Below are 26,302 nucleotides of genomic sequence, written 5' to 3'. Positions count from 1 at the left end.
CTACCTCTCCCTGCTGCTCCTGGATGCCTGCAAAGACGAGATTATCTCTCATACTTTGCGACTGTATGTCCAGAATGGATTCCTTCATTTTCTTATTTTCGCCGGAAAGCTGGATAATCCCTTCGGTCAACTCCATAACCTTCCCCCTCAACGCGTCATTCTTCACGGCCATAGCTGTTAGCTGGGCTTGGCTAAACTCCACCGACTCCCTCAGAGACTGAAACTCCTTATGTAGAACTTCTACCAAGGCGAGACGCGCGTCAAGGCTGGCAAGTTTCTTGTAGATGGATTCCAAAATGTCACTCTACTCGGGAGACAGAGTAGAAGATGACGCGCTAGTAGAATTAGAACGGGTGCGCTTAAGTGACGGTGTGTTAGCAGCCGTAGGCTTCTGGGCCTTCCCCATCACGATGCTATCAAAACACCAGGTAGCACTCCAGGCTCGTCAAGGTCTCTTCGTCCAGTTTGTTCCCTCGTAAAAAATGAGACAGTTGTAAATGTTTGGGCTTTTACTTTGTATTATTCTCAGTTATTGATTCGTTCTTACCTTAGCGTGTCTGATTTTGAATTACATGAATGCCCCTTCCGTGAATGGCCAAACTGAACAGAACTGAAAAGGACAGGTTTGGGCAGCGGGCTGAGGGTGAAGTAAAAGGTTTATTGGGAAAATGTTTGTAAACCGTGGTGTTTAGAACAAAGGGCTAACCGGTAGGTCGCACTAGCTAACAGGATATTAGCCTTGCTAACATCCGGTTTCGGACCCCTAAAAAGGAGTCTGTTTTAAAGCATAAAGCGTAACTGTTCTGCCCCACCATCCTCCGATGGTTTTATAAGCCTTATTCCTGCATCAATATGGTATATTAATGCCGGTTTTCAAGGCAATTTCGGCAACTTTATGTCATAACCTCTTAGCTACCGAGTTGCTGCAGCGACCCCATGCGCCCGGAGGGAGAATCGCATTAACAAACTCGGTCGTAAGAGTTTAAATGATTTTACAGGACAAAACTGTCCTCAGAATATTATCTTAACAAATAATGTTTTGTTCAACTTGGGCTTTGCATTGTGAATGGATTGAAATACATGGCAAATGTTTTAACTCCATTCCATGTCTTTGTTAATCAGATCTGCAGTGAACCAGGATTCACTGAAGTATTCTGATTATGACCAACCACTTTTGTTTTGTCCTTTGTTTGTTGTTGCATGTAAATAGTTCCTTAGCTTAGCTTCTTTTTATCTTCATTTTGCTTAGTAGTTTAGTTAAGTTTCACTAGCCTAGTAGAGAGGATTTATTAATCGAAATATTGTGTTAATTCAGGTAAACAGCATTACATAGTGATGTTATCTGGATGTTCATTTTATTTGTGTTATTAAATTCTTGAACTTGAAAAGAAGCTGTCACTCCTTTATTCTATGTGTGTGCAGGTTTTGCTGTTAAAAGATTGCTAGTGCTCGAATTCATCCCTTTCAACCATTGTCTTGATATCAGCTTAAGAGCTGATCATCACCAGACAATACTTAACAGACAGAGAGTTATTTATGAAACATTAAATAACTTTTAACAGTGTATAATTGCACAACACTTTCCAGGTGACGGAGCAGAGGGAGAAGGTTTTATCATTCTCTCCCTCATTCTCTTTCTTTCACCTCTACTCTTTTTTTTCTCTTTTCTTTTCTTTCTCTTTCACTTCTTGTTCTTCCTTTACTCTCCCATTGTAATGTCCATATAATTTGAAATTCTCCTTGCAGCAATCACAATAAAGCTATTTACAAACATAAATCAAGTGGAGCACTATGGCGAAGCTGTTCGCTCCACTTGTAAAAGCAAAATCTGTCGAGCTCTATCTGGCATTGAGACATCCATTCCTATTGCCACATTGCTAGACAGGACACTGGAAAAAAAAAAAAAAAAAAAAAAAGAACCAGCTGCAGGCTGAAAATGTGCAGCTAAACTACTGGATCATTCAGGATGCAGCTACACACTGCCACAAAGCATCAAGCAGAAGCTGCAGCACTCTGACTGGGAGCTGCCTTGTTTTAATGTGGACCTGATCTGAATGAATCTGCTGGAAGGTTTTCTCTGAGCTGCCGGCACGGCTCACTTCCTGTTAAACACCAGAACCAGCTGCAGGCTGAAGATGTGCAGCTAAACTACTGGATCATTCAGGACGCAGCTACACACTGCCACCATGGAGAAGCAGCCGCTTCCAGCAGCTCTCAGCGTTCTGCAGGAGAACCAGCAGATGAAGCTGGTGTTTAGTGAGTGTTGTTTTCTGTCCTGATGTCTTCCTGGCAGCTGCAAACCAAACTGCTCCTTGAAGAGAAGAAAGAAACTTTGAACCTTGAAGCTTCCAGGAACTCCACTGCTGCTCCTGCTGCTGCCCCGCCCTCCTACCTGTCCCACCTCCATCAGAGCTGAAGCTCCGCCTCCTTCCAGGTAGCAGTTCACCTGTGTCTCAGTGGTTCAGATCTGGTTCTTCAGCACTTTGGACCGTCTGAATAAACTGTAAGTTTGCTTTGTTTCCTACCAGAACTTTGTCTTGAGGAACTTTCCTCTTTGTTTCTGCTCTCTGATGTCTGGAGAACATGTTCACTTCTGATTTCAGCACAAAGTTTCATCTCTGCTGTCTGAAGACTAATCTACAGGATTATTAGATTATTGATGAACTGGAACCAAACAACATGATGAACAGCTGATGTTCAGATGTGATGTTTAGATGAGCAGAACTCTGTCGACCCAGTCAGAGCTTCACAGCTCCAGATGATCCGTCTAAAATCTAAATATCTGGGAGCTTAAAGACAGGAACGTCCTTCATGTTGAGTTAAAACCACCTTTTAACCTCCAACCAGAAACTCTGGACTCTGAGAAAAACATGTGATCTAAAGGTTCTGCTGCTGTTCTGCTAAACTTACAAAGGTCCACTTGAAACCTGAACCGTCTCTTTAGAGGTTCTGCAGCTCGTTAAACTTTGTGGATCGTCTTAAAATGTGTGTCTGTCCCTTTAAGAACGATGGTTGGTTTGATAAATTCAGAGTGACTGAAGCAGAACTTCTGAGGTTGTGGTTCTGATATTTCTCCAGCTTGTTGTTTATGGCAGCTGTAAAATATCTGCTGTTCAGAGAGCAGATTGAAGAACAGCTGAAGACCTGAAGGTGGGTCCAATCAGACCAGGAAATGTTAACAGCTTCAAAGTTTTCATCATCAATATTTTAGATTTGAATTAATTAAAGTCAGATGATCCAAATGTTTAACATTGATCTAATAAATCTGTGAATAAAACAATAATATTTCCATTAATCAGACTTAAAGGCTGATTTGCTGCTAAAAGTGATCAGTCTGTTGTTCCACAGTGTTTGACCCATGAGGGACAATTATTAGTTAGTATTTTATTTCCTAAATGAAGAGTCTGAGGAGTTTAAGAACTTGTTGGGAACATTGTTTTCCTTAAATTCATGTTTCAAACTAAAGTTTCATTAAACAAAGATCTTTGTTCATGAAACCACAGAGAATCTGGAGCTCAAACTGGTTCTGATCCAGTTAATATTAATGGTCCTGGTCCAGTTTCAGGTCCAAGGCTCTGATGTCCACCTTCTTAAACTCTGTCACCAGCTGGGATCTTCTGATGCTTTGATTTCTGCATAAAAACTAAAAGAAGTGAGTTTGCTTTTTAATGCTGTTAGTGACCCAGGAAGGGATCAGCATGGAGAAATGGACCTGGAGAGGCCTGCTGCTTCACACTGAACTACCCGACCAGATCTAGTGGATCGGTTCTGAAGCAGAGGCTGAGGCATGGTCTCATATCTGCTCTACAGCTCAACATGTTCTGGTCCTCCTTCTAGCAGAACTCTGAGAACCTGTTGATCCAAAGTTCTGAACTTCAGCTCCAGCTGATGAAGCAGAGGAGTCTGAGCTGGTGTCAACAGGAAGTAGTTCCCTTTTCTTGGTGCTGAGAGATCTTCCTGATGCTTTGGACCCAACGGTACCAGTCATGTGGACCATGGAGCTGCTCTTTATTAACACAGAAGCATCATCAGCTTTGGGACTGAGTTTAATCTGCTGTTAGAAAAACTGTGATATTACTGAGTTCTGATCATTTTAATGAGCAGAGAGAGAAACTGTGGCTAAAATCAATGATTCTGGAGGAACCGGGTCTCCTGGCTGAATGTTGCAGCTTATTTTAAACCCAGAAGTCCTTCCAGGAGTCCGGGATGCTGCTCTAGAACTATCTGGATAAAACATCCTGATTAAATGACTAAAGTTTGGACCAGAACCTCAAGAAATGAAGCAGTTCATCTAGAAGTGAATGTTGACCAGTGATGAATGGCTGAATGTAGAAATGAGTGAACAGCAGCAGAGCATTAGAACCAGTTAGTTCACTGTACTGGATCATAGCTATTAGAACCTGCTGTGGTTCTGGATGTTTGAACCTTTAACAAAGGCTGACGGAAGTCCATCTAGCATCTGCGGTAAACCCTGATTTAGTCTGTTTTCATCCTCATGTGCAGCTAGTTTCTAGTCTGAACATCAGAGACGGATCCAGGTCCAATCATCTGGTTCCACTTTATCTCTGTTGGACTTTGGGATCAAAAGCTGCTGACGCCTCAGAACCGAGTTCAGTGATATAAGCCATTTACTGCTCTTCCTATCTGATCCACTCTGGTTATTGTGACCTTTGACCTTTATGATCCTGCTTCAGGTGTCTCACTTTTTGCCTCCATTGTTTCAACCTCATGTTGTTTTTCTCCTGCTGCTCACAGGTCCAATAAAGCCCGGACTTCACTGTGGCTCCACTTCTCTGGCTCTGGCTCCATTTTGGTAAATGTGAGCAAATCTTCTTCTTCAGCACCAGCAGCTGATGTTTACAGTGTGAATGTATTTTATATGGGGGGTGTGCCGGGTCAGAGTCCATCTGGTTCTAACAACCAATCAGATTGCTGCTGACTCGACAGTTTACAGCTCCTTAGATCACTCAGGAGGTCCAACAGTCAAAGGTCCAATTTATTAATAGTCACATTAAAACCAGTAAAAGTGGGTCTGAGTCCTCAAGAGTTTATCCAAGCAAGGGAACCAAATATTCTACTGAAGAAATTAATAAATAAAAACATATGAACATGTCAGATGTGTCAACATAATCTAATCAAGAAAAAACATAAATGTTTATCAGAGATCTAATATTTCTACTTCTGAGTGGAGCAGATATGGAGATCTAAGCTTTTCTAGAGATTTGGAGCAGGAATCAAACTCTGGTCTCCCATTAAAGTCAGAAACAACAGCTTCCTGCTGCTACCTGTGAGTCCTTTCAAAATAAAACGACATCAATGTTAAACTGTGTTTAATTCAGACAGATTATTTAATAGTTCAGCTTTGATGCAGCAGATAATCCACTTGTAGAGTTTGATGATTGTGAAATAAAATAGTTGCTGATGTTCAGTCAGAGTGAATCAGTGTCAGTGGATGAAATGTTGCTCCATGGCTCCATCTAGTGGACTGATAGTAGAAGTACAGCAGCTGATGGCAGCTTCCTCTGCCTCTCACTGCTGTCTGACTGCATTCAACTGACACTGATATGAAGCAGAGAAGAAGAGCCAATCAGAGGAGGAGCAGCTGATCTTTTTCCAGCACTAAGGATGTAAAGGATGATCAGAGTTGATGTGCAGATGAATGATTTGTGTTTCCTCTGCAGGTGAAGGTAGAAAGTGTGTGTGAGCTGATGTGGATGTGAATTCAGCAGCATGGGTCAGTGTGAGGACAGAGAGGAGGGAGTCCCTCCCTCTAAAACCACTCTGTGTGGGGAAGCTGAGAGCCAGAGCCACGCTCAGAGGTGAGATCAGCATCTCTAAGTGTCCAGAGCCCTTTTCACACAGCGTTCTCACTATATCAGGCCAGAAGAGACCAAGTGGTCCTGAAGCTGCTGCTGTTCCTCTTTGCTGCTTCATCCAGACTGAACAGAGCAGCTCAGCATGGTACCAGTGGGTTCTGACAAACAGCAAGTCAGTGTTGCAGAACCAGCTGAGTGACACCAGTCTGTTGCTTAGAGCTCTGGGTTCCAGCAGGACACATCTGGAAAAACTCACCAACTTCCAGAACATTTCCTGGACCTTGATGACCAACATGTGTTCAACATTATTCATCCTAGAAAGGACGGCTGATCAGTCATTCATGGAAGAATCTTTACATTTATTCTCTGTCTGAATACGACCCAGACCAACAGAACCAGCTGGACCTCTATGTTTGTGTTAAAATAAGTTTTCTTTTGACAGGACTCCTAAGACACTGACACGTAAACATCAACCAAAACCAGAACCCAGCTGTGTGTCCTATAAGAGCGACTGGTCAAAGCATAATTTCATTGACTTCAAATCTCCTGGACCTGCATCCTCAGAGAGGTGAGCTGTATCTAACTGCTGTAATTGTGGAAACTGAGTCAGTCTGAAATGTTTTTATTCCAACATGTGTTTAACGTGAGCTCAGCTCTTTTTCCCACATTTCTATGTTCATATGTGAAGCGGTGTGTGTTGGATGTTCTCCAGAACCACAGCAGTGAAAGTGGAAAGAATGGATGTTGTTGGAGGCGTCCTGGATGCTGCTACATCATGTTTAACAGCTCTGATCTGTTTGCTTTTGGGCCTCATTGATTAGTCGCCATCATTAAACACTTTTCTCTGCTTAAAGTCAAAGATTTAGTTTGGACTGGAGCTCACTCTGATTGGTTCTGTTCCATGTTAATGAGCTAACTGGACTGTTTAGTCCCTCTCCCATATTCATAGTGATTGAATCAAATCCAACATGAAACCAACTGGACTTTCTTTCTTTGTTCCTGAACCGTTTTGTCTTTGTATTGAAAGTCTTCCTCAGTTTTAGTGACTGAAGAGTTTCAGTTCTTCTCAGCTGGAGCTGGAACAATCACTGGGATCAGAACCAGAGACTTGGTGTTGTTCCCTCACAGGAGTTTAGAGCTGCAGCTGTTCTTCAGCTCTTAAATATCTCAATGGATTTATTACATTTCAGTTGAGCTTCAGTCAAGTTAGCAGAACTGCAGCAACTCATTAAAATGTGTCAGAAATGCTCTGGTCTAAATACTTCTCTAAATTTTTCTTCAACAGCTTTATTGTTACTTTGGGAAACTAATAAAATCCTGATTTCACTGCAAGGAATCATGTTGTGATATTTTAGCCAATCACCACCCCTAGTATGGACCGGTCTCCTCAGTCGGGGTCTGAGGTTCTGGAAATGACCCGTTACATTTCTTTAAGAGCCAAGAACAGAAACCCAGTTCCTCCCAGTGAGCTCTCAGATGTTCCAGTTCTATTTGCAGACAGAGGTTTGATCCGTTATTTCCAGAAATCAGCTGCCCTGTTCTGATGAAAACACCTTCATGTCTTCATGTCTGGAGTGTTGATGCTGATCAGGAGGTTCTGCTGCTTCCTGGCTCCATGTCAGACTAACAGTGGATCACATTTCCACGACCCGCTGGGAAATAGCTGGTAGAGCCAGTCTGACCCATCAAGACTTGGTTCCTGTGTGCGTTGTGAGAGCAGTTCAGCAGGGAAGGAAAGCTTCATCATGTGGTTGGTGGAACCAAGCTGAGCTGAAGTGGACCATCAGAGGTTCTGCTAGTTCTTAGTGGATCAGCAGGAACATTAAACATCTCCAACTACCTGGATCCTCTGGTTCTCTGCTCACATCCAGATGTCCTTCATGGACCTTTACCTTCTGATTGTCTCTGTGTGTGGACAGATATAATGTGAGCTCAATGGCTTCCAGGGACCTACAGGATCCATTTTAAAATACTCACCATCACATCCAGGACAGAACCCTACATGGACACACAGCCACATATCTCAGACCTCCTCCAGGTCTACACCACCTCAGATCTAGTCATCAGAACCTGCTGGATGTCCCACACACTGTCCTGAAGACCTGTGTGGACAGAACCTTCACCTCCACTGTCTCCAAGCTCTGGATCACTGTCCCCACCAGCATCAGATCTGCTGACAGTGTGGACAGTTTGAAGTCCCAGTTCAAGACCCACTTTTTAAAATGTCTACTGGGTGGTTCTGGTGATTCTGGTCTTCATCCTTTTAGTTCATCTTCCTCTTTTTAACTTATTTGTATCGTGTTCATTTGATGCTCAGTTTTTCTGTTTTAAGGAACTTATTATTGTGAAGCTCTTGGTGATTTCATCTGTGAAAACTGCTGGATGAATATTTCCTTCCTTCCTAATTGTTCTGGTTCCTCCACAGAGTGGACCAGCAGAACTCAGAGGTTCCCAGAGGTCCGTCTGCCCAGCAGCATCAAACCCAGCTGGACTCCATATTTATGGTCTGTACATGTACAACAACTACTTTTCCATCGGTTCTGTTCAGTCGTCTCCATGCTGGACTTTGTGGACCAGTGGACCGTCAGTCTGTCCAACATGGTTCTGATGTTTGGATCCATGATCTCAGTCTGATGTGTCCTTCATATATTATTCTGTTCCAGCTGCTGGAGGACAACATTGTCACTTTTGTGAAGAAGGAGCTGAAGATGATCCAGAAGGTTCTGAGTCCAGATGACCCAGACTGCTCAAAGAGTCAAAGAGATGATGAGGAGGTGTTGGAAGGTGAGGATGAAGAAAGGAGGAGGAGCAGCAGAGATGCACTGATGAAGATCACTCTGAACTTCCTGAGGAAGATGAAGCAGGAGGAGCTGGCTGTCCGTCTGCAGAGCAGTAAGAGGATTTCTACAAAGATTTAACCTGATGGATAAATCACACATTTACTGATGTCTGAAGAGATGGAATCACATTTATTCACATCATCTTCAGAAGATCATTTGGTTTCCTTCCTGATTTCACTTTTTGTGTCAATTTAGAACATTTTGCTGCAGTTTGTCAACATCAACTTAAATCTGGTCTGAAGGAGAAGTTCCAGTGTGTGTTTGAGGGGATCGCTAAAGCAGGAAGTCCAACCCTTCTGAAGCAGATCTACACAGAGCTCTACATCACAGAGGGGGGGACTGGAGAGGTCAATGATGAACATGAGGTCAGACAGATTGAAACAGCATCCAGGAAACCACACAGACCAGAAACAACCATCAGACAAGAAGACATCTTTAAAGTCCCACCTGGAAGAGATCAACCAATCAGAACAGTGATGACAAAGGGAGTGGCTGGCATTGGGAAAACAGTCTTAACCCAGAAGTTCACTCTGGACTGGGCTGAAGACAAAGCCCACCAGAACTTCCACTTCATATTTCCATTCACCTTCAGAGAGCTGAATATGTTGAAAGATAAAAAGTTTAGCTTGGTGGACCTTGTTCATCACTTCTTTACTGAAACCAAAGAAATCTGCAGCTTTGAACACTTCCAGGTTCTGTTCATCTTTCATGGTCTGGATGAGAGTCGACTTCCTCTGGACTTCAAGAACCAGGAGATCCTGACTGATGCTACAGAGTCCACCTCAGTGGATGTTCTGCTGACAAACCTCATCAGGGGGAAACTGCTTCCCTCTGCTCGCCTCTGGATAACCACACGACCTGCAGCAGCCAATCAGATCCCTCCTGAGTGTGTTGGCATGGTGACAGAGGTCAGAGGGTTCACTGACCCACAGAAGGAGGAGTACTTCAGGAAGAGGTTTAGAGATGAGGAGCAGGCCAGGAGGATCATCTCCCACCTGAAAAAATCAAGAAGCCTCCACATCATGTGCCACATCCCAGTCTTCTGCTGGATCACTGCTACGGTTCTGGAGGACGTGTTGGAGACCAGAGAGGGAGGGGAGCTGCCCAGCACCCTGACTGACATGTACATCCACTTCCTGGTGGTTCAGGCCAAAATGAAGAAGGTCAAGTATGATGGAGGAGCTGAAACAGATCCACACTGGAGTCCAGAGAGCAGGAAGATGATTGAGTCTCTGGGAAAACTGGCTTTTGATCAGCTGCAGAAAGGAAACCTGATCTTCTATGAATCAGACCTGACAGAGTGTGGCATCGATATCAGAGCAGCCTCAGTGTACTCAGGAGTGTTCACACAGATCTTTAAAGAGGAGAGAGGGCTGTACCAGGACAAGGTGTTCTGCTTTGTCCATCTGAGTGTTCAGGAGTTTCTGGCTGCTCTTCATGTTCATCTGACCTTCATCACCTCTGGTGTCAACCTGATGGAAGAAACACAAACATCTAAGAAGTCTTCAGTTTCTAAGGACCGTAAACCAAAGTCTCTTCACCAGAGAGCTGTTGATCAGGCCTTACAGAGTCCAAATGGACACCTGGACTTGTTCCTCCAGTTCCTCCTGGGACTTTCACTGCAGACCAATCAGAGACTCCTACAAGGTCTGCTGACACAGACAGGAAGTAGCTCACAGACCAATCAGGAAACAGTTCAGTACATCAAGAAGAAGATCAGTAAGAATGTGTCTGGAGAGAAAAGCATCAATCTGTTCCACTGTCTGAATGAACTGAATGATCGTTCTCTAGTGGAGGAGATCCAACAGTCTCTGAGTTCAGGACGTCTCTTCAGATATAAACTGTCTCCTGCTCAGTGGTCAGCTCTGGTCTTCATCTTATTGTCATCAGCAGAAGATCTGGATGTGTTTGACCTGAAGAAATACTCTGCTTCAGAGGAGGTTCTTCTGAGGCTGCTGCCAGTGGTTAAAGCCTCCAACAAAGCTCTGTAAGGAACAGATTGTTGCTGCTTTTATTTCTCATAGGGAGAAATCTGCTAATTAGGTAAATATTGATTCATGTTGCTTCAGTTCATTTATAATGAACCAGTTCATAACAAAAGGCAACATAAAGACATGTAAAATCAGGCAGATCCATCAATGTTTCCAAGGAGAACATTGGTGACTGTAAAGAAATCAACAATATTTCTGATGAATTGTTTAATAGCAGATTTTTCTCCCTGTCTCCTCAGACTGAGTGGCTGTAACCTCTCAGAGAGAAGCTGTGAAGCTCTGTTCTCAGTTCTCAGCTCCCCGTCCTCCAGTCTCAGAGAACTGGACCTGAGTAACAACAACCTGCAGGATTCAGGAGTGAAGCTTCTCTCTGCTGGACTGGAGAGTCCAAACTGCAGACTGGAAACTCTCAGGTACAAAGTTCTCCATCCTTGAAACCAGATTTATGTCCATTTCCTGCTATAAACATGATGGAAATGTTAGTTCAGTTATAGATTTGTTAACTTGTTTCTGACCGTTATTCCTTATGAATAGAAACCAAGCACAGATTCAGCATATTGGCGTGCTTCTCAAAGAGTTTTTTTTGCGCCACCTTTTAGGAATGAACCCCCATCCCAAAAAAATGAGTCAGAAAGATAACTTTTATTGTTTTCTCTTTCAATGCATTATAGCTGTTGCTCTAAAGATTACCCAGAATACCTTTTAAGATCTAAATACAGTATATATCAATGGTTTCTAACAGCTAGAATCTTTCAACATTGCCAAACTTTTTAACTATATAACATTAAGAGCAATAAAAAAGGTTTTTCGCCCGACTCATCCCTGCAGTCAAAACAAAGGATGAAACTAAAATGTTCACTGCCTGCAGACACAGCAGGCAGTGCCGTCTTTCTCTCTCTGGAAAGACGGCACATGTTAATTTTAACTATCCATGAACCTCATTGTCAATAAAATTCAGAAACCAAGAATAGACGAGCTGAAAATAAGGCAAAAATAATATCAAGCCACTGATATTAAAGACTAACTTCAGTTACTATAAGTTTTATATTTTCTAAGATTTTATTAACATTTTTTATCAGCAGACATGATATGTTACCTGAATGCAGAGAAGCTATTGCTCTGAGGATTATCCCAGACTCACATTGAATACAGTGCAGATCCGTTTGTCGCAAAGAACCCAAATAATTAAAGATCAATGTGTCGACTCACATCAGTTGCATATATTTGGGGATCTGGTTACAGAGGCCGCGCAGAGGTGCAAAACATTCAGAGAGAAGGAAGTTTGACTGGACACCGCAGAGATCCCCGGATAAAGCCCCTGAATTTCACAAGCTTAACAGGAAACGTTGGACACTAGACAGGATAAAGATCCGTTGAATTTCAAAATAAAACTACTGCACCGACTTTACTAGCTTGGCTCCTGTAAATAAAGCAGCAACACAGAAACAGGAAGGCCATAGATATAGACTCTGTGTCTCTGTCTCTATTTATGTTAAAGATGTTAGCTAAATTTATCTGCATTTACAATGCAGACTAACTTGGCCTTAGAACATTAGCTAAGATTACTCTATTGACGTATAATTTTCTCAGATTTACCAAGTGGTTTGTTTGCTTTAACCTGCTCATTACACAGCCTTGTGTTCTGAATGCAGCCCAGCTTAGTGCAGGTTCTGCTACATGTTGCTGCCACTGAGAGACCTGATGTCACCACCACGTCATAATTTCTGTTATTTTTGAACATTTGGTAGCAAGTGCTTGAAAAGCAAGTTGTTGTTTTTATTCATACAATTTCTCTGAGCCTCCTCACTTTTTCTCCATCTCAGCATCATAAATTGCTCCTAAAGGTAGTTTATTTATATTGAAACAATTCCCAACAAAAGGCAGCATAAAGACGTGTAAAATCAGACAGATCCATTAATGTTTCCAAGGAGAACATTGGTGACTGTAAAGAAATAAACAATATTTCTGATGAATTGTTTAATAGCAGATGTTTCTCCCTGTCTCCTCAGACTGAGTGGCTGTAACCTCTCAGAGAGAAGCTGTAAAGCTCTGTTCTCAGTTCTCAGCTCCCAGTCCTCCAGACTCAGAGAACTGGACCTGAGGAACAACAACCTGCAGGATTCAGGAGTGAAGCTTCTCTCTGCTGGACTGGAGAGTCCAAACTGCAGACTGGAAACTCTCAGGTACAAAGTTCTCCATCCTGTTGAAACCAGATTTCTGTCCATTACCTACTTAAACGTTGATGGAAATATAAGTTTATTGACATTATTCATCATTCATTTTGACACTGTACAATATTTACAGCTTCTGTCCTACAATGTGAAATATTTACATACATTTAACAATCTGTACAGCAATATATATTTTATCTGCAATGTACATAACACTATTGTATATTGTATATATTTTTGATTATGTGACATTTCGATATCAGTGCACTGCTTGGAGCTGACTTTAATCTCATTGTACATGTGTGGAACATGATGCATAATGACAATAATAAACATTTTGATTCTGTTATAATATTCATCTACAGACAAACCATACATTACCTCAATGCAAAGAAGCTGAAGGGAACCACCTGGGCCCCCACTACTAACGGGACCCACTGGTTACCCAGCCATTTAACAGTATCCCTGTATTATTTATGTATGTTTGAAATAAAATAATTAAGATTTACAATCAAAAAGTAGAGAAAATGTAACATAATGCTTCATCAACTTCTGTTCCTCTTTTCATGTACTAGAATGGACTATTCTGTCTCAGCACATAAAAGATCCCAGAATGCAGTGTGCTGATTCAGTGAGCAGCAGGAGAGATTAGAACAGAGAAAGATGAAGCAGAGCTATCAAAGCAGAGCTGAAATCTGAAAAAGGGAGAGAAAAGAAAAAGCTGTTATTCTACCAAAATGGTCAGAAGCCCTGGATGTTTTCTAAACAGCCCCAGATTTCATCAAGCAATACCTTTTAGATTTGTGTTAAAAAGATGCATTAAGCCCCACAATGACATTTGATTTAAGTATTTAATTTAAAAACCATCAGATTAGTTTTTATTGTATTCCATATAGTCACTACCTGCTCCACCATAACCTGACGAGTCACAAGAAAAAGAAGAAAGAAAAAGATTATTTGTGCACAGGCAACACCACGACTGCTCAACTACTCCCACAGCCAGGACCCAGAGTTTTTGAAGGTGAAGTTGCTTATAAGGGCTTGACTTTCTTACTTAGTGAAAATCTTTAATTATTTCCCAGTTTCCCTCAATAAAGCAGAACATGAGTGGTAGATAGTTTGTCCTTTCCATGTCCCAGTTGCCTGGTCATCACACCCACCAGAGTTGACTCAGCACATCCCAAACACATGCAGGCCAGAGCCCAGAGTGACAGGGAAACTACTGATGAGACAGCAAGAGAATGAGATGCAGTAAGTGGGGAAAATATACGAGAAAGAGTTTAATAAACAGTTGAAGAAAGAGAGTACACTGAAAGACTGGATCTGACCTCAGATGGGAGATTTCTCAAAGACATTCTGCTGGTTCTGCAAGTGTGAAATATGTGCTCACCATACGCTGCTAACGTCACTGATCCAAACCATTGCTTTATTTTTTTATCTCAACTTCAAATCTTGACTCCATCAATGAGATTAAAGCAATCTAAACACCAGAACAATGGTTCTACTGGGACCACCAGTTTATGTTTGGTATATTAGATCCAGTTTGAAGTTTGCTTAAAGCCAGAACCTTCTGCAGAGTTTGTCTGTTTGCAGAGTTTCCATCCCAGTGGAGCTCTGGTCAGGATTCATCAGTTCAAATGTGTCAGATGTTATTTTATATTACCTACAGAACAAAATACTGTTTGACTTCTATTTTATATTTATCAAAACCAGCTGAGCAGCAGCTTCTTGAGCACTACATTCTCATGTCAACATCATGTGTTGAATTGTGTGTCTGCAGTTTGTCAGGCTGTCTGGTCTCAGGGGAAGGCTGTGCTTCTCTGGTATCAGCTCTGAGCTCCAACCCCTCCCACCTGAAAGAGTTGGACCTGAGCTACAATCATCCAGGAGACTCAGGAGTGAAGCTGCTGTCGGCTGGACTGAAGGATCCACAATGGAGACTGGAAGCTCTTAGGTATGGAGGAAAAAAGGGTATAGAGGTACTTTATGACAAAGTTTGGACTGAGTTATGACCCAAATCCTAAATCAAAACCTTCCCAGTTAAATCCCATCATCTCTCTCCAACCCCTCTTATCACTTTGTGGTCGGAGTTCTAAACAACAATAACTGACTTCCTAGTGTTCCTGAATAAGGAAACAATGGAGTGATGAAGTTCCAGCACTTTTATTAAGAGATCACATAGATGGAAAGTAATCGTACCCCACGGTCCTGCTGCAGTCTGTGTCTGTCTGCTTTTGCTCCTTCTCGCTTTCGGCTCTTCCTAATACTTAATAGTGGCCTTGGCATGAGACAAAACAAAGACAGTCTATCCTAGAAAATTAACATCCCGCACAGCTGCTACACCACATTTGGCCTTACAATCAGCTGGCCCATGCTCACATGTCCAAGTGGCATGAGGCCACAGTGACTTCAGAATAATTTTCACACCACACACTTGCAGTCAGAATAATGACATAGTTTATCTAAAGTGTAAAGGTTAATTAGGAATAGTTTACTGCAGTGTCCCACAGTGGGAAGATTCAATATGATAGATGTTAATGGATTAGTGGATATTAATAATTATCAATTAAGTTAGCACACCACAAGTTATTTAATTCAAAGGCAAGAAGCGTTTGAATGTCTCTGTCACCTAACGCAGTCAGGAATCAGAGTGAAGAGAATAGGAACACACTAAACTTTTATACATTCTGGGTTAACAAAGAATGTGGGAGTAATCTTCAGAGGAGTGCAGCCACTGGTACGATCAGTTCCTATCTAACTCAACTCCTCTCTGTGTTCTTGGATCTGGAAACACAATAATAAATCTGTTTTGTCTGATTATGAAATCATCACATAATAAAGAACATTTTCAAGACATTGTGAGCCTGTAATAGTCAGAAATAGGAAATTGTGTAAAAAGTACATAAGCAAAGCAAAACTGAAATAATATTTAGAAGAAAAGTTAAAAGAAACTTCATTTGAAATACTAGAATGCTGAACATCAGTATTAAAGGAAAAGTCTGGTCAAAATCAGAACTCAAACTGCTAAAAGTACTTTAAATATAAAATTATTAGATACTATTCAATAAATGATACATTTTTTATTAAGAGTAATTTGTATTTGAATGTGTTTTATTGGAATTATCCATGTGTCGAAGAACAGTACTGCACCTACCAGTTTGTGACGTCTAACCGTGGGATCGGCTGTTGAGCAAGTCCCAAGGCTCTCATTGTTGTGTGTCACTGCGCGCTATTATCCAAGATGGCGACGACCAGTGCGGCAGAGAGTGATGGATTAATTAGCGACAGCGATGGGAGTTCCATGGATTTATCATCATCATCTGATAGCGATTTGGAATATATAGACGACTTTCTTGATAGTAACCTGACTTTTGACGAAATACAGCCATACCAGTTTGAGCCAAGGAGACCAAAAAGGGACAATGTGAGTTGAATCTGTCTGCTGCAGCAGCCGTCTCCTTATTTTAGTGTTATTCTTCTCAGTTTGTTCTTCTTGCCGATGAAATATCTCAGTGTCAATATCAATTAAAATTAGGGCCATCCGTTTTAATGCGTTAACTTTGTTAGACCATAACGGCGCCTTTTTGTAATCCGCGTTAACCGCATTAATGCTATTTTCCTCGCAACATCCTCCGGACTATGTTTTTCTTTACTTTCGGAGTCTTCAGTTATTCAAAGAATGCTAGAGAATAGTACAACAGCACTGTGCTCACTGTTGCGAAAGCCACTTATTTTATGTGACTTTGGTCTTCCATTTTTTAAAGTCGCTGTCAGGATGAGCTCCAGTGCATTATGAGGCGGAGGGATATTTCAGCATCACTTAGTTTAGAGCCCGAACAAGTGACTTCCCATTCACAAACAACCCCAGAAAACTACAATCCGCAGCTCATGAAATTTGCAAGCGACTTTAGAAAGATGAAGACCAAAGTCGCATAAAATAAGTGGGCTTTGCAACAGTGAGCATTCTATGAAAGTGTGTCATATCACTCCGCCCCTCTGGTCGGGTAAACAAATGTCCCGGCAAAATCTACATCATAAATAAGAAAAACGATGGCAAGTAGGCAATCCAACAAAAGAGCCCGTGGTGGATCATGAATTGGAAAGGTTAAAAAACTAATGTTTTCTTTTCACTTTTACCCGATGTATTGGGACATCCAACTGCCATGCAGGTGGACATTGTTTGTTTGACAATAGCTCTCGCGAATTTTAATGGTGAAGTCCTCTGGAAATCCGAAATAATTGTTGTTGTAGAGCGCAGGATGTGATATCGGGCGGCCATTATTGCCCATATTTGCCCATATTTGGGCAATAATGGCCATCCCCATACACAGTGATCGAGATGAAAATTTATGCTTTTATTTTCTTTTTGATTACCGCTAAATTCATTAAATCACCACAAACGTATTAGTTTTAGGTATAGCTAATGATCCACTGATTTTTCCTTTTGACCGGAATTCTCCTTTAAAATGAAGCCAGAGGTTGGATCGCTTTACCCGATGGGGTGCCATTTTTTTGTTTTGCTTTTCTGCCTGGTCACGTCATACTTGCTTACTTAATACCGTGTGCGTAACTTGCGTAAAAAACGTGACGTAAGTCGTGCTGCCCGGCTCTGGTGCTGCCTGGAATCGATAAGAGAATCGTTAAGCGAGCTGCCAAACGGTACCTTGGAATTGGAGCACACGGAACCAGTTCTGAACAGGAACCGGTTTTCGATTCCCATCCCTACACACGACTTGTTTTTAATGCCGTCTCCCGGTGCGGGTTTTGCCTGGGGGGAGGGGTTCTGGATGGCTCGTGCGGGCGTGCTAGCCAGCGTCCGCCCTTTTATTTTATTTTAATAAATAAAATAAGGCTAGAACCATTTAAGTGTCTCTGTCCCCTAACAGTCAGGAATCAGAGTGAAGAGAAAAAGAACACACTATACTTTTATACAAACAAAGAAAGTGGGAGTAATCTTCAGAGGAGTGCAGCCACTAGTACAATCCAGTTCCTATCTAACTCAACTCCTCTTTCTGTCCTTGGATGTGGAAACACAGTAAATCTGTAAGCATGTGAGCTTCTTTCACATGGGAAAGTTATGCAGGTGCATCCAGACCACATATGATCAGAGTTATATATATCAATAAACTTTTCCACAACAGCCTGCTCCTCCAGAAATAATGGAAAGCTGTGGGCTGACTTTGTATAATTTGAAGGACCTGTAAATTAAAATAGCTGCTATACATGAGTGGTGTTCTGAAGTCAGGATTGTGGTGCAGTTTTTGAGTCATGTTAGAAATTGTGTTTCTGGAAGCAGTGAAGATCTTTCCAATTTGAGTTTTGGAAGCAGTCTTTGTGGTATTTCCTGACAGTGTGTGTCCTTAAGACCACTGAGTTTTGTTTATTGTCCAGTCAGAATAATTTGTTAAGCAGGTTTGTTGTTCTGGATCTTTTCTGTCAGCTCATTTTAGCTGACAGCAGATATGGCTAACTAAGCTAAATTTTCCCTTCAGTTGGTGATTCAGATCATGTTTAGTTGCCGTATTTGCTTGATCTCCACATTATCAGTGATTTAAGCACAAGACTGGAAAAGATAAAACAGTTTGTTTTTTTTTTGTTCCCAGATCTAGTTTGGGCTCCAAACAATGACCCGTTAGGTTTACTAGACATCATGTGGCTGTAATGATTTGTTGTGATAACATCATATTTGTGTTTTTATTAGTTTATTATTTTTTGTGTCTTTATTAGTTTATTATAGTTTGTAGAACCACACACATACAAAGACCTAAATCTGCTTATTAAAGAAATCAGAAAGCATCACTTGGCCTGGTCATTGGATCTGGGGTCATCCAGGAATTTAACCAGAGCCCACCCTGATCACCACCATAGTGAGCCCGTCATTAATTTTAGAAATCATCATTACAAGTGGAGCAGAGGATCCAGACTGTGGTAGTGTAAAAATTAACTAAGAAACCAGATGTTAGAACAGACACTGAGGAGGAAATGATGGTGATGATAAGAGGACTTCCAGCCTGCAGGACTCTGAGCTCCAAAGGAAAATGTCAGAATAACATAAAAAATATATAAAAAGCTGCTCAGCACTAATTAAATGGGTTCCAGTGCTTTAAAATCAGTAAAACCTTTAACATTCATTTTTAAAAAGTCTACAAATAATTTTCAACATAAATTCTAATAAAATGTAAATAGACTCCTTATACATTGTTATATTCAGATAGCTTCCTGTGTCGTTCTTTCCTACTATTTGATTGAATAAAAATCTCTGAGACTTGGTTCCCTTCTTTCCCTTTGACTCCAGACTAGAAGATCCAGGTACGGAGCTGAAACCAGCAGCTCAGAGTTCATGTGTGATTATGGAGGAAATGTCACATCATTCATGGTGACTTTTCCTCCAAGATGGCAGGAGGTTGTTGTGATGAGAGGTGAAAATGTGTTAAATGTGTTCAAAAAAGCAAAGATGGTTAAAATGTGTAAAAGACAAAATAAAACTGTAACTAGTTTTCTGAATAAGTGGAGATGTTTCAGTGACAGGAAGGAAGAAACAGGAGGAGGATGTTCAACATTTAGAAAAGATCATCTAACATGCAGAGAAATAAGTAGAGGAACCGATGAGGCTAAATGAGGTCAATTAATTATATTGAACTATTATAATCCTTGTAAAAGATTTAGATCTGAATCAGTTAATGCAGATTAAATGTGGAGATAATCAGTAATATGTGGTGACTTTAATGCACATGGAATATTATCTATTAGCTTGGTGTTCTTTTGAACATTTAATCCTCAGTTTCCCTCATCCAAATTGCAAAGCAATAAAACTTCTTCTGTTTGTTGTTTTGTATCGTCCACCGGGCCCTTACTCTCAGTTTTTGGATCAGTTGTCAGACTTCTTATTTGATTTGGTGATAAACACTGACAAGGTTATTATAGTGGGGGATTTCAACATTTATGTTGACACAAAATGTGATAACCTTAGTGTAGCCTTTAAAACTATCCTAGATTCAATTGGTTTTGCTCAAAATGTACATAAACCGACGCACTCTTGGCTCCATACTTTAGACCTTGTGCTGACATATGGCATTGATTATGAAGAATTAACAGTATTTCTTCACAACCCTGTCCTATCTGATAATTTTTTAATAACATTTGAATTTCATCTAACTGAGTTCTCCACCCCCAAAAGAGGGTTCCATTATAGTAGATAATGCTGCATCAAACTTTAAAGAGTCTGTCCCCCTTTTAATATCGTCAGTATTGCAGAAATACCCTGCAGCTAGCAGCAATGTTATTTCTTCCCATTCACAAATAGATGTCTTTGTAAACGGTATGACTTCGTCATTGCGTCCTGCATTAGACAATGTAGCTCCCTTGAAAAAGAAGGTGATTATTCACAGGAAGCTGGCTCCCTGGTTTAATTCAGAGCTGTGTTCCTTGAAGCACAATGTTAAGAAATTGGAGAGAAAATGGCGCTCTACACACCAAGAGGAATCCTACCTAATCTGGAGGAACAGTCTATTGTTGTATAACAAGACCCTTCGCAAAGTTAGAGCAGCATATCTTTCATCATTAATTGAGGAGAATAAAAATAATCCTAGATTTCTCTTCAGTACAGTTGCCAAACTTACTCAGAGTCATAGCTCCGTTGATCCATCCATTCCCTTAGCTCTTAGCAGTAATGATTTTATGGGATTCTTCATAAATAAAATTGATTCAATTAAAAATAAAACAATTGGCATCCTCCCAAACTTGATTACCTCATCCTCAGTAAGTGAGGCAGCATTGGAGGGCTCTTTAGAACCTGCGCAGTGTCTGAACTGTTTAGAAGCAGTAGAGCTTTCTGAGCTATCTAAAATTTTAGCTTAATTTAAACCTTCTATCTGTATGTTAGACCCAATCCCAACCAAGTTGTTTAAGGAGATATTCCCTTTGATCAGTGGCCCTATTTTAGACACGATTAATCTATCCTTAGTAAATGGATATGTACCACAGGCTTTTAGACTTAGACTTAGACAACTTGATAAAAAAAAAAAGACTTAGACAACTTTGTCATTTTGTATGCACAAAGTGCGTACAGAACGAAATTTCGTTTGCATACAGCTTGAAAAATCACAGTAAATTGCAATAAATTTCAGAATAAAGGTGCAGCAGCGATTTATGTAAACAATCGAAATGTAAACAACAAAAACAATGTAAACAATGCAGGGGAAATAGACAGTGTGCGATTCACGGTGTCCAGGTGAGTATTATTAAAACCGTGCAATATACGAATGTGGTACAGAGTCCATTTGTGGCTTCAGCCGTTCAGACTCCATTTTGTGGCTTCGGCAGTTCAACAGTCTGATGGCATATGTGCAAATATGTAAATGTGCAGATATATGAATGTGGTACAGTGTCCATTTTAGGCTTCAGCAGTTCACAGTCCATTTGTGGCTTCAGCACAAATGGACTTTAAAGTAGCTGTTATTAAGCATTTACTTAAGAAACAATCTCTTGATTAAGATGAGTTAGTAAATTACAGACCTATATCTAATCTTCTTTTCGTATCTAAGATTCTTGACAAACTAGTTGCTAATCAATTTGGTGAACATTTACAAAGTAATGACCTACTTGAGGAGTTTCAGTCAGGCTTCAGAGCTCATCATAGCACTGAAACAGCTCTGTTGAAGGTCACCAATGATATTCTCATGGCCTCAGATAATGGACTTTTGTCTATACATGTCCTGTTAGATGTCAGTGCTGCATTTGATACAGTTGATCACAATATTATTCTACAAAGACTTGAGCATATAGGGATTAAGGTGAAAGCTTTAGGCTGGTTTAAATCTTATCTATCGGACAGATTCCAGATTGTTCATGTTAATAATAAATCTTCTTCAAACTCTAGGGTCACTTGTGGAGTACCACAGGGTTCAGTCCTTGGACCAATTCTCTTTACTATATATATGCTTCCGATTGGCAAAATTATCAGACAGCATGGGATTAATTTCCACTGTTATGCTGATGGCACTCAGCTATATTTATCCATAAATCCTGATGAATCCAATCAGTTACTTCAACTGCAGTCATGTCTTGATGACATCAAAAGCTTGATGACTTAAATGTCCTGCATTTAAATTCTGACAAAGACAGAAGTTGTAATATTTGGACCAGAGTCCTCAAAAAATAAACTTCTAAATCAATCTCTTAATCTGGATGGCATTAACTTGGCCTCTGGTTATAAAGTAAAAAATCTTGGTGTTATTTTTGACCAAGACGTGTCATTTAAATCCCATATTAAACAGGTTTCCAGAGTTTCTTTTTTTCACCTCAGGGATATTGCCAAAATTAGAAACATTCTGTCCAGGGGTGATGCTGAAAAACGAGTCCATGCATTTGTTACTTCAAGGCTGGACTGTTGTAATTCTTTACTATCAGGAAGTCCACAAAATACAGTTCAAAGTCTTCAGCTGATCCAAAATGCTGCAGCAAGAGTTTTGATGAAAATCCACAAGAGGGATCATATTTCTCCAATTTTAGCTTCCCTTCATTGGCTTCCTGTTAAATCAAGAATATAATTTAAAATTATTTATACACAACCCTGTCCTATCTGATAATAGGGGGGGGGGGGGGGGGTAAAATATTATACAGTATTGTTGTTTTTGCTATGATTTTGTAATGTATTTGATCCTAAGATGCGTTATTAGGTTTTTTGTTGATTTTTTTTTCCCCCCAGATCGCGGTTTGTATTATATCATTTTTAAATGCTGTCATGAGCATCTCTGCTCTCACCTGTCTGTATATAGTTGCGCTCCTATGTAGATAGGTGCTGTTGTCTGTAGATCAGTGTCTGTGTATATATATATATATATATATATATATATATATATATATATATATATATATATATATATATATATATATATATATATATATATATATATATATAACGTTTATTATCTGTCTGAAAGGTCATGAGCATTGTGAACATATGATTAAAATGAGATCTGAGCTGCCTCCTATTCATTCTGACAGCAGCTGTCTTATCTGTGGTCTGACCCAAGATGGCCGCCCTTTAGGCACGTCAGCCTAGCGGCCGGTGTAGGTACCAGATTGACTCGGGTGGTCAGATCGGCTCGGGCGCTTCCCGATGACGTCATCATATGGCAAATCCACTCAAACAAACTACATTATGCCCGCGGTCTCCATTTGTTACAAATCAATTTTGTTTTGTTAATTTACGGTTATTTTCCAGTAACTTAATCGAGGCATGAAAACTTTTAACATCTTTCTGGAATGCTTCTGTGGTAGTCTGACAATTTAATCGGTAATTTTGCCAGATCAAAGTTACATCTTAAGAGAAATTTCCTTCCTCTAATTTTTTTTTTAAAGTTGTGAAGGGAAGATAAACCATAAACTCTTTTAATTTTTAATAAAATCTGCAGCCATTTTAATTTAATCACGGCATTCATCACTTTAAAATCAATAACGTTTATTCCTCCTTTTTCTACTGATATTACTATGTCATTCTTTCTGATCACATGTTCTTTATTATTCCAGATCAAATTTTGATGAATTTGATAATTTTTTTTATTGTAGTATTTTGTATATTTAATATATATGCTGGATAAATTAATCTGGCTATCCCTTCCGTTTTTGTTAACAATATTCTTCCAAAAATTGAGCCAACTGTCAAATATTTGTAGATCTATTTTGTAAAATGGCTTGAATATTTGTTCTATAATTTCCAGTGTGGTCCTTGCTAATCATTATACCTAAATATTTTACCTCATTTTTATCAATTAAACTGGGTTGATTATTATACATTTTTTATGTTCATCTTTAAGCCTGAAGCTTTTGAGAAAAAAGAAACCTCTAAATTAACTAAATAAAATGTAATCGTTACAAATGCCGACCGCGGTCTCAATGTAGTTTGTTTGAGTGGCGTTGCCATAATGTGACGTCATCGGGAGGCGCAGGGACCATGGATAATTTCTTCATAAATTGGCCGTTTACAAACGGCAATCCCGCTCTCGAATAAAACCTACACCTCGCTATAATTACTTTAGTAAGCTGTCCAGACCAATCACAATGTTTTGCGCAATTGTGCAAACGTTAAACCAATCATGTATAGTGACGTCATCAGAAGGCGCAGGCCCCCGAGTTGATCTGACCACCCGAGTCAATCTGGTACCTACACCGGCAGCGTCCAATGGGGCGTCTACGTAAATGATGTCTATGACTGCAGCTGCTGGATTCAGGAAGCTGCATCTTCTTCTTGGTCTCATTGTAAATGTGTGCAGCGCCACCAGGTGGTTCTGATTGGTAGAGGAAGAGTTGAAAGGTTGGAGGTGTTTGTCAGAGGTCTGTGATGATGGAAGCCTCTCCCTGGTTTGTAAGTCTGAGCTCAGAGATCAGATCTTTGATTCTTGGTGAACTCTTTGTTGAATGTGATGCAGCTTCTCTTTTTTAATGTTTGTATTTCTGGATCTTCCAGTGTGGCCACAGCAGATTTCCACAGGGCTCTTTAGTGTTTCATTCCTCCATCTGTGTGTGGAAGTGTGGATGGAACAGGGATCCAGAGTTGGTGTCAGTGTTTAGATTGATTGTATTTTAATGCTGGTTATTAAATCAGGTGGAGCTTCCAGAAATGTTGACTTAGTTTCCTGATGTCCTTTTAGGCTTCAGGCTGTTTCTTCAGGTTGTTACTGAGGGATTTCCTTTCTCCTCTCTGTTCGAGCTTTTCCTCTGTTTGGACAAATGAGTTGAGCTACAGCGCCACCAACTGTCCTCACTACATCCACTGCAGGTTGTAATGTTTCATCATCATCATCATCATCATCATCATCATCATCATCATCATCAGAACCTAGGTTTCTGTCTGCTCTCAGTTCTTCTTTCTTTCTCTGGATTTTTACAACAAGTGGACGTGTCCAAATGTTGGACTGGTCCTTTCTCAGTGGAGGACAATGTGTGTCTGAGAGACATGTAATGTCCATGTTTGCTGCTGAAAGAGACTGATGGTCTGACCCCCTTCTTCCTTTCAGGGTGGAGCCTGCTGGAGTCCAATGGTTGACACCAGGTCTGAGGAAGTGTAAGTGTGTTTTTCATTTGATTCATGACAACAAAGCAGCTCACATTCAACCATCTTCAAACTGTCCATCACTTATTCAGGAGTCATCATCAAAGTGTCAATAAATGATCAATAACTGCAGCTGGATTGTCTTTGTTCTCTCCATCAGATTCCTGTCAACTCACAATCGACACAAACACAGTGAGCAGAAAACTCAAACTGTCTGAAGACAACAGGAAGGTGACACGTGTGAAGAAGCTTCACTCATATCCTGATCATCCAGACAGATTTGATCGTGCTCAGCTGCTGTGTAGAACTGGTCTGACTGGTCGCTGTTACTGGGAGGTCGAGTGGAGAGGAAAAGTTATTATATCATTGAGTTACAGGAGAATCAAGAGGAAAGGAGACAGTGGAAACTGTTTGTTTGGAAAGAATGATCAGTCCTGGAGTCTGAGCTGCTCTGATGATGGTTACTATGTCCGTCACAATAACAGAAAAACATCTATCTCCTCCTCCTCCGTCTCTAACAGAGTAGCAGTGTATGTGGACTGTCCTGCTGGTATTCTGTCCTTCTACAGAGTCTCCTCCGACTCACTGATCCACCTCCACACCTTCAACACCACATTCACTGAACCTCTGCTTCCTGGCTTTGGGTTCTGGTCCAGTTCTGGTTCCTCAGTGTTTCTGTGCTGATTGACTCTAAAGAGTCTCCTCCTGGTAGAGAAAGCCTCTCCCTGTTGAACAGATAGTTCAGTCTGCTCATGTCTGTCTCTTTCACTCAGAAACACGTTTTCACATTCATGGATTAAATCTGTTTCTTTGTGAAACTCTTCTAAATGATTCCTTGGAAACTTCTTCCTCTTCCAGTCCTTTAAAGATGGAAGCTGGGATTATTCCAGGATCCACATGTTGTTTTTCTGCCTGTTTCCAGTCAAAGCTTCACTCTGAATATCAGCATGTTGACTTTCTCTCTCGGTTTTTTACTTTCATTCATCAGTCAGATTTCATTGAAATGTTGGCCAGTTTTTCTCAATCTCTGGACATTATCTGTTTCTGTCCACTCCTATTTTTCTAAACACTTTTTACATTCACATGTTAAATCTTCATTTTGTATATTTGCTGCAGTTCTACTTCAAGTGTTTTAATGAGCAATAAACATATTTTCCTCTGTGTTTGATTCATTTGCTGCTCATTCCCTTCTGTTCCTTTGATCAAGTTTCATTATTTGAATAAAACTCTGATGCTTGTTTCAATAAAACAGATTCTTTTTATCAACACTGCCATTCAAAAAGTCCTAATTTACAGTAAAACATTTCCATCTTCTTTCTGACATGTTTTTATATGACAGATTTTGTTCTTTAGTTGAATAAATCAGCAGCAGAAACTCAAAGCAATGATGAAATGATTTTTCTGCTCCATCTTTCCAAACCTTGAAAACACG

The 26,302-nt window shown here is 40.5% G+C and overlaps 1 protein-coding gene and 1 long non-coding RNA gene across 3 annotated transcripts; both read left to right on the top strand.

Moving 5' to 3' along the window:
* Positions 1-2,755: 2,755 nt before the first annotated feature.
* On the top strand, positions 2,756-5,733 carry LOC118560474. Of its 2 annotated transcripts, none has more exons than XR_004929380.1 (3): positions 2,756-2,813; positions 4,756-4,819; positions 5,682-5,733. It is a non-coding gene; the product is annotated as an uncharacterized LOC118560474 (long non-coding RNA). The 2 variants fall into 2 exon arrangements; XR_004929379.1 differs by lacking the exon at positions 2,756-2,813 and adding an exon at positions 3,559-3,652 and having other exon boundaries at positions 5,682-5,724.
* A 1,327-nt stretch (positions 5,734-7,060) lies between these two features.
* Positions 7,061-25,533, top strand: LOC118560404 (NLR family CARD domain-containing protein 3-like; the record flags this gene model as incomplete). The annotated part of the gene is made up of 8 exons (XM_036131382.1): positions 7,061-7,108; positions 8,255-8,320; positions 8,480-8,708; positions 8,852-10,643; positions 10,887-11,060; positions 12,657-12,830; positions 24,836-24,882; positions 25,031-25,533. Coding segments are annotated over exons 1-8 (3,033 nt in total), but the record flags the coding sequence as incomplete, so codon positions are not given.
* Between the last annotated feature and the right edge of the window lie 769 nt (positions 25,534-26,302).

Source organism: Fundulus heteroclitus, unplaced genomic scaffold (genome assembly GCF_011125445.2).
Source record: "Fundulus heteroclitus isolate FHET01 unplaced genomic scaffold, MU-UCD_Fhet_4.1 scaffold_43, whole genome shotgun sequence".
NCBI lineage: Eukaryota > Metazoa > Chordata > Actinopteri > Cyprinodontiformes > Fundulidae > Fundulus > Fundulus heteroclitus.
This window is presented reverse-complemented; position numbering and strand designations above follow the sequence as displayed.